Below are 17,111 nucleotides of genomic sequence, written 5' to 3'. Positions count from 1 at the left end.
AGCACTGAAATACGTACAACACGCTGGAGCAATGTTTCGGGTCGAGACCCTCCGTCCTGGCCCAAAACGTTGACTGCTCCTTTCCACGGATGCTGACAGATCTGCTGAGTTCCTCCAGCGTGTTGTTTTGACCCCAGCATCTGCAGTGTACTTTGTGTTTACAAGCACTGAAATGCCGGGTGTCGGATCTAGTAGTGTTGGGCATAAATTCACCCTCTTCTGTGTTAACTGTGGGGCCGAGACCGGGGACCAGCTGCTACCCGTGGACCGCAGTTTGCGTCAGAGGTTTGCTTTCTGTTCCTCGGATCCCGCCCACATCAGCAGTTCCCCGGGGTGCTGGGTCCCTCCATCCCGGCACCGCGGCTTCAAGCTGCTAGGTCGGACCCAGCCTCTGAGTTCCACCGTTCAGGGGTATTGACCACCCACCTGCCACGCGCTTCGACCTCCTCGCCGTCACGTCACGTGGCGGCTGCGCAGGCACCGCCCCCCGCCGTTGCCCTGGTAACCAGGCCCAGCGTTTGAACGGCAGGATGAGCGCGGTTGAGGTGGACGAGAAGATCAGCCGCAAGTATCTGCTGAAGCGGCGTCTGGGGAAGGGGGTGAGTGTGGCTTGTGGCAGTGATCATTGCAGATGGAGCCCGGGGCAGGGAGGTGAGTGCAGGATGGGGCTGGGGTCAGGGATCGATGTAACATAGCGTACAAACAGGTCCTTCGGCCCAACTGGTCCATGCCGACTAAAATTCCCATCTAATCTAGGCCCATTTGCCGGCGTTTGGCCCATTTCGCGGTAGCGTAATCGAAGTTTGACCAGCGGCTACACGAGATGTCGGAAGTTTGAAGAGGAGTGGACTTCAATCAGGTCCACTGCCCGAGGATAAAAGGCAGGAGCGGGTCGCGGTAGCGTAAGAGTGCTTTGGCCAGCGACCATTCGGCACCTGGGATTGATTAGTAAAAGCAAATTAAAGGAAGGCAGGTACAAGCCCAGTGGCCATCGTCCGAGTGGACAGAGTTAGAGTGGTGATATTAACGTTTAGCTTTAAGAGGCTTTACTCAGAAAAAGCAAAGGAAAGAAAACCTCAAGTTTTTTCATTCTCTTATTTATATCTGTTCAGCTAGAGCAGTAGAGTGCCAGGCAGGGTAGTGAAATCGTGGCAAGTGAAGTTTATTGTCATTTAACTACATACGTGTATATAAAGTATACAGAAATGAGACAATGTTTCTTTGAACCAAGGTGTAAAGTACAGAGTACACATAACATTGATAACTTAAAAAGGTAAGGGTAAAATCTACAGATGAATCACACATGAGTAATAAACAAAACTGTGTTAATTTAAATATTGTAAGGTAAGGAACAGATTAACCAGTGGTACTTCTAATATGAATCAACCGAGAGTTCAGAAGCCTGATTGCCTGCAGGAAGAAACTGTTTCCTATCCTAACCATTCTTGTTTTTATGCATTGTGGTCTTCTGCCAGATGGTAGAACGTCTGGATGGATGGGTGGGATCCTTAATAATATGCAACGCTCCTGATAAATGTCCCCGATGGATGGTAGGGAGAGCCCTGTGAGCCTCTCAGCTGTTCACCATACCAGATAGAGATGCAACTTGTCAGGATGCTCTCAGTGGTGCTACTGTTAAACACAGTTAAGGTTGCGGAAGCGGTTAGTGGGAGCCTTGCTTGCCTCAATCTTCTTTGGAAGTGGAGGTGCTACTCTGCCTCTTCTTCAGAGGGATGATAATAAGGAACCAACTTCCTGGTCCACAGTGATTTCCTTTGTCTTCTTCACGTTCAGGCCTAGGTGTTCTTCTCACACTAATCTGCCAGCTGGTTCACATCTTCTCTGTACTCCGTCTCATCATCGTTATTGATGAGGCCAACCATTGTTGTGTCATCCACAAACTTGATGACACAGTTTGAGCTGGATCCTTAGGGAGTGCCAATATGCAGTGTAATAGGACAAGAGGTGGTTGCTACCCATATGGACTGACTGTGGTCTTACTGTTAAGAAGTCCAGTATCCAATTGTAGAGGGAGGTGTTGAGAACAAGTGAGGACAGTTTCCCCACCAGTTTCTGAGGTATGATGGTGTTGAACACTGAACAGCAGTCTGGCATATGAAACCCCATTTTCCAGATATGACAGGACAGAGTGGAGAGCAGAGGCTATTGTATCATCAGTGGATGGATTTGAGTGATAAGCAAATTGGAAAGGGTCCAGTGTAGTTGGAAGAAAGACTTTAAGGTGCTCCATGACCAGCTGCTCAAAGCATTTCATAATGGTTAATGTTAATGCCTCCGGACGATGATCATTTAAGCAGGACACTGTCGCTTACTTTGGCACTGGAATGATGGTTGCTGCCTTGAAAACTGAAGGGACAATGGATTGTACCAGAGAGATGTTAAATATATTTGTCTGCACCTCTGTTAGCTGGGCTGTGCAGTCTTTTAGAACCTGGCCTGGCATATTATCCGGTCCCACAGCTTTGCATGGGTTGACTCTGGCCAAGGTCTTCCTCACCTCAGCTTGAGCCAGACAAAGTGTCTGCTCCCCGGAGGAGAGAGGTACCTTTCTCGCCAGCACTTAGTTCTGTGCATCAAGCTGGGCATAAAAGACATTCAGCCTCTCGGAGTGAAGCATCCTGGTCGCTGATGTGGAGGGTAGTCTTGTAGCATCTCCCGATCTAAAAGTAGTATCATGATTCCTGATCCCATCCCTAATTTATTTAGTTCCCCCCTCCCTTTTTTCTCTCTCTCTGCCTGTTCTTCATCTCTCTCTGCTGCTCGCCTCCCCCTTTCTTTCTATCTAGGCCTCCCGTCTCATGATCCTTTCCCTTCTCCAGCTCTGTATCCCTTTTGCCAATCACCTTTCCAGCTCTTAGCTTCACCCCACCCCCTCCGGTCTTCTCTTATCATTTCACATTTCCCCCTCCCCCCTCCGACTTTCAGATCTCTTGCTATCTTTCCTTTCAGTTAGTCCTGACGAAGGGTCTCGGCCCGAAACGTCGACAGTGCTTCTTCCTATAGATGCTGCCTGGCCTGCTGCGTTCCACCAGCATTTTGTGTGTGTTTCATGATTCCTCAGCCTGGCATGGACCTCTGCAGTAACCCATGACTTCTGATTTGCCCTCACCGGGATGTGTTTCATGATAGTAACATACTTAGTACACTTCTCTATGTAGCTGCTCATAGAATCCACATATTCCTTGATGTTAACATGGTTTGCTCAGGCCAGGTTTTCACCACCTTTAGAACTGGCTTGACCTGTTTGATCACTGGTTTGAATGCTGGAATTAACATTACAGATAAGTAATCTGAGAGTCCAATGTGGGTGCTTTATAGGCACCTAGGATGTTAGTGTAAACCAGGTCTAGTGTATTTAGGCTCCTCTTGTGGGATGTGGGAAGGCAGGGAGACCTCTAGTGTCCCTAACGACGACAACTGCAAGAAGTGCATCCAGCTGCAGCTTCTATCAAACAATGTTGAGGAGCTGGAGCTGGAACTGCATGAAATCCGAATCTTTCGGGAGGCTGAAATGGTGATAGATAGAACATATAAAGAGATAGTTACACCCAAGGTGAAGGACACAGGAAACTGGGTGACGGTCAGGAAGGGGAGGGGGGTTAAAGAGCCAGTGTAGAGTACCCCTGTGGCCATTCCCCTCGAGAACAGGTATATCACTTTGGATACTGTAGAGGGGATGATCTAACAGAAGAGAAGTCATCATGGTCGGGTCTCTGGCCCTGAGTCTGCCTCTGTGACTCAGATGAAAAGGTGGGAAAAGAGACATGCTATGGTAATAGGGAATTTGTTAGTTAGCAAAATGCCGTGTCCATTCAAGAACTTTTCAATCTCTGCCTTAAATACACCCAACAACTTGGCCTCCAGAGCTGCATGTGGCAACAAGTTCCACAAATTCACCATCCTTTGGCTAAAGAAATTTCTCCGCATCTGTTTTGAAAGGGCGCCCCTCAATCCTGAGGCTGTGCCAACTTGTCCTAGACTCTCCTACTATGGGAAACATCCTTTCCACATCTACTCTGTCCAGGCCTTTCAACATTCAAAAGGTTTCAATGAGATCCCCCCTCGTCCTTCTGAATTCCAGTGAGTACAGACCCAGAGCCATCAAAAGTTCCTCGTATGATAACCCTTTCATTCCTGGAATCATCCTTGTGAACCTTCTCTGGATCCTCTCCAATGCCAGCACATCTTTTCTGAGGTGAGGACCCCAAAAGTGTTCACAATACTCACAGTGAGGCCTCACCAGTGCCTTATAAAGCCTCAGCATCACATCTTTGCTCTTGTATTCTAGACCTCTTGAAATGAATGCTAACATGCATTTGCCTTCCTCACCACGGACTCAACCTGCAAGTTAACCTTCAGGGTGTTCTGCACAAGGACTTCCAAGTCCCTTTGCATCTTAGATTCCTGGATTTTCTCACTGTTTAGTAAATAGACTGCACTTTTATTTTTACTTCCAAAGTGCATGACCATGCATTTTCCAACATTGTACTTCATTTGCCACTTTCTTGCCCATTCTTCTAAACTGTCTAAGTCCTTCTGCATCCTACCTGTTTCTTCAACACTACCTGCCCCTCCAGCAATCTTTGTATCATCTGCAAACTTGGCAATAAAGCCATCTATTCCATCATCTAAATCATTAATACACAGCATTAAAAGAAGTGGTCCCAATACCGATCCCTATGGAACACCACTTGTCACTGGCAGCCAAACAGAAAAGGATCCTTTTACTCGCTGTCTCCTACCAATCAGCCAATGCTCTAACCATGCTAGTAACTTTCCTGTAATACCATGGGCTCTTAACTTGGCAAGCAGCCTCAAGTGTGGCGCCTTGTCAAAGGCCTTCTGAAAGTCCAAATACAACATCCGCTGCATCCCCTTTATCTATCCTACTTGTAATCTCCTCAAAGAATTCCAAGAGGTTCATCAGGCTGGATTTCCCTGAAGGAAACCATGCTGACTTTCTACTATCCTGTTCTGTGTCTCCAAGTACCTCAACCTTAACAATTGACTCTTTAACATCTTCCCAACCACTGAGGTCAGGCTAACTGGACTATAATATCCTTTCTGCTGCCTTCCTCCTTTCTTAATGAGTGGAGTAACATTTGCAATTTCCCAGTCCTCTGGCAGCATGCCAGAGTCCAGTGATTTTTGAAAGATCATTTCTAATGTACCACAATCTTTAACGCAGGTTGACTCTGTGGTTAAGAAGGCATACAGTGCATTGGCCTTCATCAGTCGTGGGATTGAGCTTAGGAGCTGAGAGGTTATGTTGCAGCTATATAGGACTCTGGTCAGACCCCACGTGGAGTACTGTGCTCAATTCTGGTCACCTTTTCTCTTTGGAGAGACAGAGGATGAGAGGTGACCTAGTCCCTCAACACCAAGAAAGCCCAGCAGCGTCTCTACTTTCTGCGAAGGCTGAAAAAAGTCCATCTCCCACCCCCCATCCTCATCACATTCTACAGAGGATGTATTGAGAGCATCCCGAGCAGCTGCATCACTGCTTGGTTCGGGAACTGCACCGTCTCGGATCGTAAGACCCTGCAGCAGATAGTGAGGTCAGCTGAGAAGATCTTCGGGGTCTCTCTTGCTGCTATTACAGACATTTACACCACACACTGCACCCACAAAGCTAACAGCATTGTGAAGAACCCCACGCACCCCTCATACAAACTCTTCTCCCTCCTGCCATCTGGCAAAAGGTACCGAAGCATTCGGGCTGTCACGACCAGATTGTGCAACAGTTTCTTCACCCAAGCCATCAGACTCCTCAATACTCAGAGTCTAGACTAACATCTACATTATTTATTATTATATTGTAATTTGTCCTTTACTGTGCCTATTGTCTTGTTTATTAATTATTGTACTTGCCTGCACTGTTTTGTGCACTTTATGTAGTCCTGTGCAGGTCTGTAGTCTAGTGCAGTTTTTATGTTGTTTTACATTGTCTAGTGTAGCCTTGTGCTGTCTCACATAGTCTAGTGTAGCCTTGTGCTGTCTCACATAGTCTAGTGTTGTTTTGTGTTGTTTCATGTAGCACCAGGGTCCTTGAGGAACCTTGTTTCATTTTTACTGTGTACTGGAGCAGCAGTCTATGGTCGAAATGACAATAAACTTGACTCGACTTGATCTGATAGAGGTGTAGAAGATAATGAGAGGCACTTATTGTGTGAATAGTCAGAGGCTTTTTCCCAGGGCTGAATGGCTAGCATGAGAAGACATAGTTTTAAGGTGATTGGAAGAAGGTACAGAGGAGATGTCAGGGGTAAGTTTTTTACACAGACAGTGGTGAGGGCATGGAATGGGCTGCCGGTGACGATGGTGGAGGCGGATATGATAGGGTCTTTTAAGAGACTCCTGGATAGGTACATGGAGCTTAGAAAAATAGAAGGCTATGGATAACCCTAAGTAATTTCTAAGGTAAGGACATGTTCAGCACAGCTTTGTGGGCTAAAGGGCCTGTATTGTGCTGTAGGTTTTCTGTTTCTAACACTACCTCTTTCAGAATCCTAGGGTGCAGTTCCTTTGGTCTGGGTGACTTATGTACCTTTAGGTCTTTCAGTTTTTTGAGCACTTTGTCTCTTGTAACAGTTACTATCCCACTTCTCTTCCTTCACACACTAGAATATCAGGCATACTGCTAATGTTTTCCACAGTGAAGACTGATGTAAACTACTCAAAATGTTCTCAGATAACGTTCTCAGCATTCTTGAGTGGGAGAGTGAACAATCAGAAGTCGTGGTCCATATAGGTACCGATGACACGGGTAGGACGAGAAAATAAGGTTCTGCATAGGGAATTCAGGGAGGTAGGTGTAAGTTGAAGGGCAGGACCTTCAGGGTTGTGATCTCACGATTGCTACCCATGCCACTTACTAGTGAGGCTAGAACTAGGAAGATTACACAGTTTAATATGTGGCTAAGGAGTTGATGTAAGAAGGAGGGCATAAGATTTTTGGACCACTGGGCTCTCTCCCAGGGAAGGTGGGACCTGTATAGAAGGGACAACTGGGAGACTAATATCCTAGTGGGAAAATTTGTTAATGCGGCACAGTGGGGTTTAAACTAGAGTTGCAGAGGGATGGCAACCAGAATGCCAGAAAAGCTAGTGGAGAAGTTGTGGAGGCAGATGTTGGTAAGACCTCAGACAAAGTTAGAAATCAAAAGGTTGAGCTTGATGCAACCAGTGTCCTGAGCTGCCTAAATTTCAGTGCAAGAATATTGCAGCAAAGGTGGATAACAGTGCTGAAGATGAGGTAGCTGGTTTACAAACAGGGGAGAGGCTGCTGATAGGGCAAAATTGCAGTCAACAGGATGAATTGCAACTTAAATGCAGACAGAATCAAAAAGGGAGAATACATAGAAACATAGAAATAGGTGCAGGAGTAGGCCATTCAGCCCTTCGAGCCTGCACCGCCATTCAATATGATCATGGCTGATCATCCAACTCAGAAACCTGTACCTGCTTTCTCTCCATACCCCCTGATCCCTTTAGCCACAAGGGCCATATCTAACTTCCTCTTAAATATAGCCAATGAACCGGCCTCAACTGTTTCCTGTGGCAGAGAATTCCACAGATTCAACAATCTCTGTGTGAAGAAGTTTTTCCTCATCTCGGTCCTAAAAGGCTTTTATCCTTAAACTGTGACCCCTCGTTCTGGACTTCCCAACATCGGAAACAATCTTCCTGCATCTAGCCTGTCCAATCCCTTTAGAATTTTATACATTTCAATAAGATCCCCCCCTCAATCTTCTAAATTCCAGTGAGTATAAGCCTAGTCGATCCAGTCTTTCTTCATATGAAAGTCCTGCCATCCCAGGAATCAATCTGGTGAACCTTCTTTGTACTCTTTCTATGGCAAGAATGTCTTTCCTCAGATTGGGGGACCAAAACTGCACACAATATTCTAGGTGCGGTCTCACCAAGGCCTTGTACAACTGCAGTAGAACCTCCCTGCTCCTGTACTCAAATCCTTTTGCTATGAATGCCAACATATCATTTGCCTTTTTCACCGCCTGCTGTACCTGCATGCCCAGCTTCAATGACTGGTGTACAATGACACCGAGGTCTCATTGCATCTCCCCTTTTCCTAATCGGCCACCATTCAGATAATAATCTGTTTTCCTGTTCTTGCAACCAAAGTGGATAACCTCACATTTATCCACATTAAATTGCATCTGCCATGAATTTTTCCACTCACCTAACCTATCCAAGTCACCCTGCATCCTCTTAGCATCTTCCTCACAGCTAACACTGCCGCCCAGCTTCGTGTCATCCGCAAACTTGGAGATGCTGCATTTAATTCCCTCGTCTAAATCATTAATATATGTTGTAAACAACTGGGGTCCCAGCACTGAGCCTTGCGGTACCCCACTAGTCACTGCCTGCCATTCTGAAAAGGTCCTGTTTACTCCCACTCTTTGCTTCCTGTCTGCCAACCAATTCTCTATCCACATCAATACCATACCCCCAATACCGTGTGCTTTAAGTTTGCACACTAATCTCCTGTGTGGGACCTTGTCAAAAGACTTTTAAAAATCTAAATATACCACATCCACTGGCTCTCCCCTATCCACTCTACTAGTTACATCTTCAAAAATTCTATAAGATTCGTCAGACATGATTTTCCTTTCACAAATCCATGCTGACTTTGCCCGATGATTTCACCTCTTTCCAAATGTGCTGTTATCACATCTTTGATAACCGACTCTAGCATTTTCCCCACCACCGATGTCAGACTAACCGGTCTATAATTCCCCGGTTTCTCTCCCCCTCCTTTTTTAAAAAGTGGGGTTACATTAGCCACCCTCCAATCCTCAGGAACTAATCCAGAATCTAAGGAGTTTTGAAAAATTATCACTAATGCATCCACTATTTCTTGGGCTACTTCTTTAAGCACACTGGGATGCAGACCATCTGGCCCTGGGGATTTATCTGCCTTTAATCCGTTCAATTTACCTAATACCACTTCCCTACTAACATGTATTTCCCTCAGTTCCTCCATCTCACTAGACCCTCGGTCCCCTACTATTTCCGGAAGATTATTTATGTCCTCTTTAGTGAAGACAGAACCAAAGTAGTTATTCAATTGGTCTACCATGTCTTTGTTCTCTATGATCAATTCACTTGTTTCTGATTGTAAAGGACCTACATTTGTCTTGGCCAATCTTTTTCTTTTCACGTATCTATAAAAGCTTTTACAGTCAGTTTTTATGTTTCCTGCCAGCTTTCTCTCATAATCTTTTTTCCCTTTCCTAATTAAGCCCTTTGTCCTCCTCTGCTGGTCTCTGAATTTCTCCCAGTCCTCAGGTGTGCCGCTTTTCTTTGCTAATTTATATGTTTCTGCTTTGGACTTGATACTATCCCTAATTTCCCTTGTCAGCCACGGGTGCACTACCTTCCCTGGTTTATTCTTTTGCCAAACTGGGATGAACAATTGTTGTAGTTGATCAATGCGATCTTTAAATGCTTGCCATTGCATATCCACCATCAACCCTTTAAGTATCATTTGCTAGTCTATCTTAGCTAATTCACGTCTCATACCTTCAAAGTTACCCTTCTTTAAGTTCAGAACCTTTGTTTCTGAATTAACTATGTCACTCTCCATCTTAATGAAGAATTCCACCATATTATGGTCACTCTTACCCAAGGGGCCTCACACGACGATTGCTAACTAACCCTTCCTCATTGCTCAATACCCAATTTAAAATGGCCTGCTCTCTAGTAGGTTCCTGGACATGTTGGTTCAGAAAACCATCCCGCATACATTCCAAGAAATCCTCTTCCTCAGCACCCTTACCAATTTGGTTCACACAATCTATATGTAGATTGAAGTCACCCATTATAACTACCGTTCCTTTACTGCACGCATTTCTAATTTCCTGTTTAATGTCATCCCCAACCTCACTACTACTGTTAGGTGGCCTGTACACAACTCCCACCAGCGTTTTCTGCCCCTTAGTGTTATGCAGCACTACCCATATCGATTCCACATCCTCCAGGCTAATGACCTTCCTTTCTATTGCGTTAATCTCCTCTCTAACCAGCAATGCTACCTTTTCTTTCCTGTCTATCCCTCCTGAATATTGAATATCCCTGGATGTTGAGCTCCCATCCTTGGTCACCCTGGAGCCATGTCTCTGTGATCCCAACTATATAATATTCATTAATAACTATCTGTATATTCAATTCATCCACCTTGTTACGAATGCTCCTTGCATTGACACACAAAGCCTTCAGGCTTGTTTTTACAACACTCCTAGCCCTTATACAATTATGTTGAAAAGTGGCTCTTATTGCTTCTTGCCCTGGATTTGCCTGCCTGCCACTTTTGCTTTTCACCTTACTACTTTTTGCTTCTACCCTCATTTTACACCCCTCTGTCTCTCTGCACTTGTTCCCATCCCCCTGCCACATTATACGGGACTGAAGGTGTTGTATCTGAATGTGCACAGTATACCATATAACCATATAACAATTACAGCATGGAAACAGGCCATCTCGGCCCTTCTTGTCTGTGCTGAGTGCTTACTCTCACCTACCACTTCTACTGGAAGCTCATTCCACACAGCTACCACTCTCTGAGTAAAGAAATTCCCCTCATGTTACCCTTAAACTTTTGCCCCCTAAGTCTCAACTCATGTCCTCTTGTTTGAATCTCCCCTACTCTCAATGGAAAAAGCCTATCCACGTCAACTCTATCTATCCCCTCATAATTTTAAATGCCCCTATCAAGTCCCCCCTCAACCTTCTGCACTCCAAAGAATAAAGACCTAACTTGTTCAATCTTTCCCTGTAACTTAGTTGCTGAAACCCAGGTAACATTCTAGTAAATCTTCTCTGTACTCTCTCTATTTTGTTGACATCTTTCCTATAATTCGGTGACCAGTACTGTACACAATACTTCAAATTTGGCCTTACCAATGCCTTGTACATTTTTAATATTACATCCCAACTCCTATACTCAATTCTCTGATTTATAAAGGCCAACAAACCAAAAGCTTTCTTCACCACCCTATCCACATGAGATTCCACCTTCAGGGAACTATGCACCATTATTACTAGATCACTCTGTTCTACTGCATTCTTCAATGCCCTACCATTTCCAAGATGGTGGCGCGACGCAGCATGCAGCGGCCAATCCGTAGCTGATTATGTGTTATTTGTGAAGTGGGGTGCCGTGCGCAATCATAATCTATTGAAAATGGACGTGGGAGCACGGAGGAACATCAGGAAATCTCCAGGAAGTCCTTCTTTGTTGCTGCTGCTGCTGTGAGGTCCGGCATTCTGCTGGGAAGAACAGGCTCCCAGTCCTCGGGGTCGCGTTGCCGATGGCTGTTGGCGGGGCCATCTTAGTACACTCGGCAGAAGATGGTGCTCGGAGAAGCTGTGCCGGAGGGGATGGTCATCGGCTCGGAGATTCGATGGACTCGGAGTCCACTGTGGTCAGGTTGCTTTCGGAGTGTGCTGCGTCTGCGAGGCTGGGTTCAATGGAGCATTAATTGTGTGCTGCGTCTGCGAGGCTGAGTTGGGTGGTGCCGTGGAATTCCATAGCGGGGGTATTCCCTTCTGCCGCCGGCGTGGGATGGCGAGTCTGTTGGGACCCTGGGGACTTGTGGAAACTGTGTGGTGATTTCTTTTGAACTTATAGTCCTTTAACATCTTTGGACTATTTTTACTGTGCCCATGGTCTGTTTTTTTTTATCAATTATGCTATTGTTTGCACTGTTGTAACTATATGTTATAACTATGTGGTTTTGTGCAGGTCTTGTAGCTTTAGTTTTTGGTCTTGTTTGTCTGGTGGATTTGGAGCTCCTTTCCGGGAAATGTGTTAAGATGGTAGCGTGATATTAATACGCAGCAGTCTCTCCGCACTCTGGATTGAGGATTGCCAAACGTTATGTGGATTTTCTGGTGTAGTCTGTTTTGTCATATCCTTTTGTGATATCATTCTGGAGGAACGTTGTCTCATTTTTTAACTGCATTGCATTTGTGGTTTCTAAATGACAATAAACTGAATCTGAATCTGAATTTACCATGTATGTCCTATTTGGATTATTCCTACCAAAATGTAGCACCTCGCACTTATCAGCATTAAACTCCATCTCATCTGCCATCACTCAGCCCTCTCTTCTAACTGGCCTAAATCTCTCTGCAAACTTTGAAAACCTACTTCATTATCCACAACGCCACCTACCTTAGTATCATCTGCATACTTACTAATTCAATTTACCATCCCATCATCCAGATCATTAATGTATATGACAAACAACATTGGACCCAGTACAGATCCCTGAGGCACACCACTAGTCACCGGCCTCCAACCTGACAAACAGTTATCCACCACTACTCTCTATCCACCACTACTCCCATCCAGCTACTTTTGAATCCATTTTACTTCTTCAATATTAATACCTAACGATTGAACCTTCCTAACTAACCTTCCATGCGGAACCTTGTCAAATGCCTTACTGAAGTCCATATAGACAACATCCACTGCTTTAGCCTTGTCAACTTTCCTCGTAACCTCTTCAAAAAATTCAATATGATATGTCAAATATGATCTTCCATGCACAAATCCATGTTGACTGTTCCTAAACAGACCCTGTCCATCCAGATAATTATATATACCATCTCTAAGAATACTTTCCATTAATTTCCCCACCACTGACGTCAAACTGACAGGCCTATAATTGCTAGGTTTACTCTTAGAACCCTTTTTAAACAATGGAACTACATGAGCAATATGCCAATCCTCCGGCGCCATCCCCGTTTCTAATGACATTTGAAATATTTCTGTCAGAGCACCTGCTATTTCTACACTAACCTCCCTCAAGGTCCTAGGGAATATCCTGTCAGGACCCATAGATTTATTAACTTTTATATTCCTTAAAAGCGCCGGTACTTCCTCCGCTTTAATTGTCATAGTTTCCATAACTTTCCTACTTGTTTCCCTTACCTTACACAATTCAATATCCTTCTCCTTAGTGAATACCGAAGAAAAGAAATTGTTCAAAATTTCCCCCATCTCTTTCGGCTCCACACATAGCTGTCCACTCTGATTCTCTAAGGGACCAATTTTATCCCTCACTATCCTTTTGCTATTAATATAACTGTAGAAACCCTTTGGATTTATTTTCACCTTATTTGCCAAAGCAACTTCGTATCTTCTTTTAGCTTTTCTAATTTCTTTCTTAAGATTCTTCTTACATTCTTTATATTCCTCGAGCACCTCATTTACTCCATGCTGCCTATATTTATTGTAGATATCTCTCTTTTTCCTAACCGAGTTTCTAATATCCCTTGAAAACCATGGCTCTCTCAAACTTTTAACCTTTCCTTTCAACCTAACAGGAACATAAAGATTCTGTACCCTCAAAATTTCACTTTTAGATGACCGCCATTTCTCTATTACATCCTTCCCATAAAACAAATTGTCCCAATTCACACCTTCTAAATCCTTTCGAATCTCCTCAAAGTTAGCCTTTCTCCAATCAAAATTCTCAACCCTGGGTCCAGTCCTGTCCTTCTCCATAGTTATATTGAAACTCAAACACGAGGAAATCTGCAGATGCTGGAAATTCAAACAACACACACAAAATGCTGGTAGAACACAGCAGGGCAGGCAGCATCTATAGGGAGAAGCGCTGTCGACGTTTCGGGCCGAGACCCTTCGTCAGGACTAACCAGAAGGAAAGATAGTAAGAGATTTGAAAGTAGTGGGGGGAGGGGGAAATGCTAAATGATAGGAGAAGACCGGAGGGGGTGGGATGAAGCTAAGAGCTGGAAAGGTGATTGGCGAAAGTGATACAGAGCTGGAGAAGGGAAAGGATTATGGGATGGGAGGCCTCAGTAGAAAGAAGGGGGCGGGGAACACCAGAGGGAGATGGAGAACAGGCAAACAACTAGATATGTCAGGGATGGGGTAAGAAGGGGAGGATAAGGGGGGAACTGTTGTTGTCTGGCGTACTGACCTTTACCTGGCCGAGGCACAGCGACAACTCTCTGATACCTCCTATTATTTACCCCTTGATCATAACCCCACTAAAGAGCACCAGGCCATTGTCTCCTATACCATCACCAATCTTATTAGCTCTGGGGATCTCCCATCCACTGCCACCAACCTCACAGTTCCCACACCCCGCACTTCCCGTTTCTACCTCCTACCCAAGATCCACAAACCTGCCTGTCCAGGTAGACCTATTGTCTCAGCTTGCTCCTGCCCCACTGAACTCATTTCTGCATACCTTGACACTGTCTTATCCCCCCTTGTTCAATCTCTTCCCACCTATGTTCGTGACACTTCTCATGCTTTGAATTTTTTCAATGATTTTAAGTTCCCTGGCCCCCACCGTCTTATTTTCACCATGGATGTCCAGTCCCTATATACCTCCATCCCCCACCGAGATGGTTTTGAAGCTCTTCGGGTTTTTTTTGGATTCCAGACCTAACCAATTCCCCTCAACCACCACTCTCCTCTGTCTAGCGGAATTAGTTCTTACTCTCAATAATTTCTCCTTTGGCTCCTCCCACTTCCTTCAAACCAAGGGTGTAGTCATAGGCACCCGTATAGGTCCCAGTTATGCCTGCCTTTTTGTTGGCTTTGTGGAACAGTCCATGTTCCAAGGCTATACCGGTATCCATCCCCCTCTTTTCCTTCGCTACATCGACGACTGCATTGGCGCTGCCTCTTGCATGTGTGCTGAGCTTGTCGACTTCATTAATTTTGCCTCCAACTTTCACCCTGCCCTCAAATTTACCTGGTCCATTTCCGACACCTCTCTCCCCTTTCTTGATCTTTCTGTCTCCATCTCTGGAGATGGCCTATCTACTGATATCTACTATAAGCCTACAGACTCTCACAGCTACCTGGACTATTCCTCTTCCCACCCTGTCTCTTGCAAAAATGCTATCTCCTTCTCACAATTCCTCTGTCTCCGCTGCATCTGCTCTCAGGATGAGGCTTTTCATTCCAGGACGAAGGAGATGTCTTCCTTTTTTAAACAAAGGGGCTTCCCTTCGTCCACCATGAACTCTGCTCTGAAACACATCTCTCCCATTTCCCGCACGTCTGCCCTCACCCCATCCACCCCACTCGGGATAGGGTTCCCCTTGTCCTTACCTACCACCCCACCAACCTCCAGGTCCAATATATAATTCTCCGTAACTTCCGCCACCTCCAACGGGATCCCACTACCAAACACATTTTTCCCTCCCCCCCCTTTCTGCTTTTTGCAGGGATCACTCCCTACGCGACTCCCTTGTCCACTCGTCCCCCCCATCCCTTCCCACCGATCTCCCTCCTGGCACTTATCGTTGTAAACGGAACAAGTGCTACACCTGTCCTTACACTTCCTCCCTCACCACCATTCAGGGCCCCAGACAGTCCTTCCAGGTGAGGTGACACTTCACCTGTGAGTCGGCTGGTGTGGTATACTGCGTCCGGTGCTCCCGGTGTGGCCTTTTATATATTGGTGAGACCCGACGCAGACTGGGAGACCGTTTCGCTGAACACCTACGCTCGGTCCACCAGAAAAAGCAGGATCTCCCAGTGGCCACACATTTTAATTCCACATCCCATTCCCATTCTGATATGTCTATCCATGGCCTCCTCTATTGTCAAAATGAATCCAAACTCAGGTTGGAGGAACAACACCTTATATACCGGCTGGGTAGCCTCCAACCTGATGGCATGAACATTGACTTCTCTAACTTCTGTTAATGCCCCTACTCCCCTTCTTACCCCATCCCTGACATATTTAGTTGTTTGCCTGTTCTCCATCTCCCTCTGGTGCTCCCCCCCTTTCTTTCTCCTGAGGCCTCCCGTCCCATGATCCTTTCCGTTCTCCAACTCTGTATCACTTTCGCCAATCACCCTTCCAGCTCTTAGCTTCATCCCACCCCCTCCGGACTTTTCCTATCATTTCCCCCTCCCCCCACTACTTTCAAATCTCTTACTATCTTTCCTTTCGGTTAGTTCTGACGAAGGGTCTCGGCCCGAAACGTCGACAGCGCTTCTCCCTATAGATGCTGCCTGGCCTGCTGTGTTCTACCAGCATTTTGTGTGTGTTATATTGAAACTAATGGCATTGTGATCACTGGACCCGAAGTGCTCCCCAACACATACCTCCGTCACCTGACTTATCTCATTCCCTAGCAGAAGTTCCAGCACTGCCCCTTCTCTAGTTGGTACCTCTATGTATTGCTGCAGAAAACTATCCTGCACACATTTTACAAACTCCAAACCATTCCATTTACAGTATGGGCTTCTCAGTCTATGTGTGAAAAATTAAGATCTCCCACAATCACAGCCCTGTGCTTACTACAAATATCTGCTATCTCCTTGCAAATTTGTTCCTCCAATTCTCGCTCACCATTAGGTGGTCTAGAATACACCCCTATAAGTGTTACTACACCTTTCCCATTCCTCAATTCCACCCAAATAGTCTCCCTAGACGAGCCCTCTAATCTATCCTGCCAGAGCACCGCTGTAATATTTTCTTAGACAAGCAACGCAAACCTCCCCCTCTTGTCCCTCCGATTCTATCACACCTGAAGCAATGAAATCCAGGAATATTTAGTTGCCAATCACACTCCTCCTGCAACCATGTTTCACTAATAGCTTCAACATCATATTTCCAGGTATCAATCCATGCTCTAAGCTCATCCACCTTTCTTACAATGCTCGTAGTATTAAAATAAATGCATTTAAGAAATTCTCCACCTCTTCCTCTCTGTTTATCTCTAACAGTACAAAGAACGTTACTGTCTTTTCTTTCCTTCTCCCATACATCTGTTCCTACACTCTGGTTCCCCTCTCCCCTCATATATGGTTTGAATCCACTGGAGCCTCTCTAGCAAACCTACCTGCAAGAATATTTGTCTCCCTCCAGTTCAGATGTAAACCGTCCCGCCGGAACAGGTCCCACCTTCTCTGGAAAACTGCACAATTATCTATAAATCTGAAGCCCTCCCTCCTGTACAATGTCTTCAGCCACGTGTTGATCTGCACTATCTTACTATTTCTAAACCCACCTGCATGTGGCACTGGTAGCAATCCTGAGATTGCTATCCTGGAGGTCCTGACCTTT

The 17,111-nt window shown here is 45.4% G+C and overlaps 1 protein-coding gene across 3 annotated transcripts in view; it reads left to right on the top strand.

Moving 5' to 3' along the window:
• The first annotated feature begins 218 nt into the window (after window positions 1-218).
• The window catches only part of mapk15 (mitogen-activated protein kinase 15), a 182,629-nt gene continuing 165,736 nt past the window's right edge, over window positions 219-17,111 (top strand). For 2 of the 3 annotated variants that reach the window (XM_073055254.1, XM_073055253.1), the window contains exon 1: window positions 219-599. In XM_073055254.1, the coding sequence (XP_072911355.1) occupies window positions 531-599 (69 nt within the window). In that variant the 5' untranslated portion in view covers window positions 219-530. The remainder of the gene's footprint in view (window positions 600-17,111) is intronic. The other variant, XM_073055255.1, reaches the window with a different exon arrangement.

This window comes from Hemitrygon akajei, chromosome 8 (genome assembly GCF_048418815.1).
Source record: "Hemitrygon akajei chromosome 8, sHemAka1.3, whole genome shotgun sequence".
In the NCBI taxonomy this organism is placed as follows: Eukaryota; Metazoa; Chordata; class Chondrichthyes; order Myliobatiformes; family Dasyatidae; genus Hemitrygon; species Hemitrygon akajei.
This window is presented reverse-complemented; position numbering and strand designations above follow the sequence as displayed.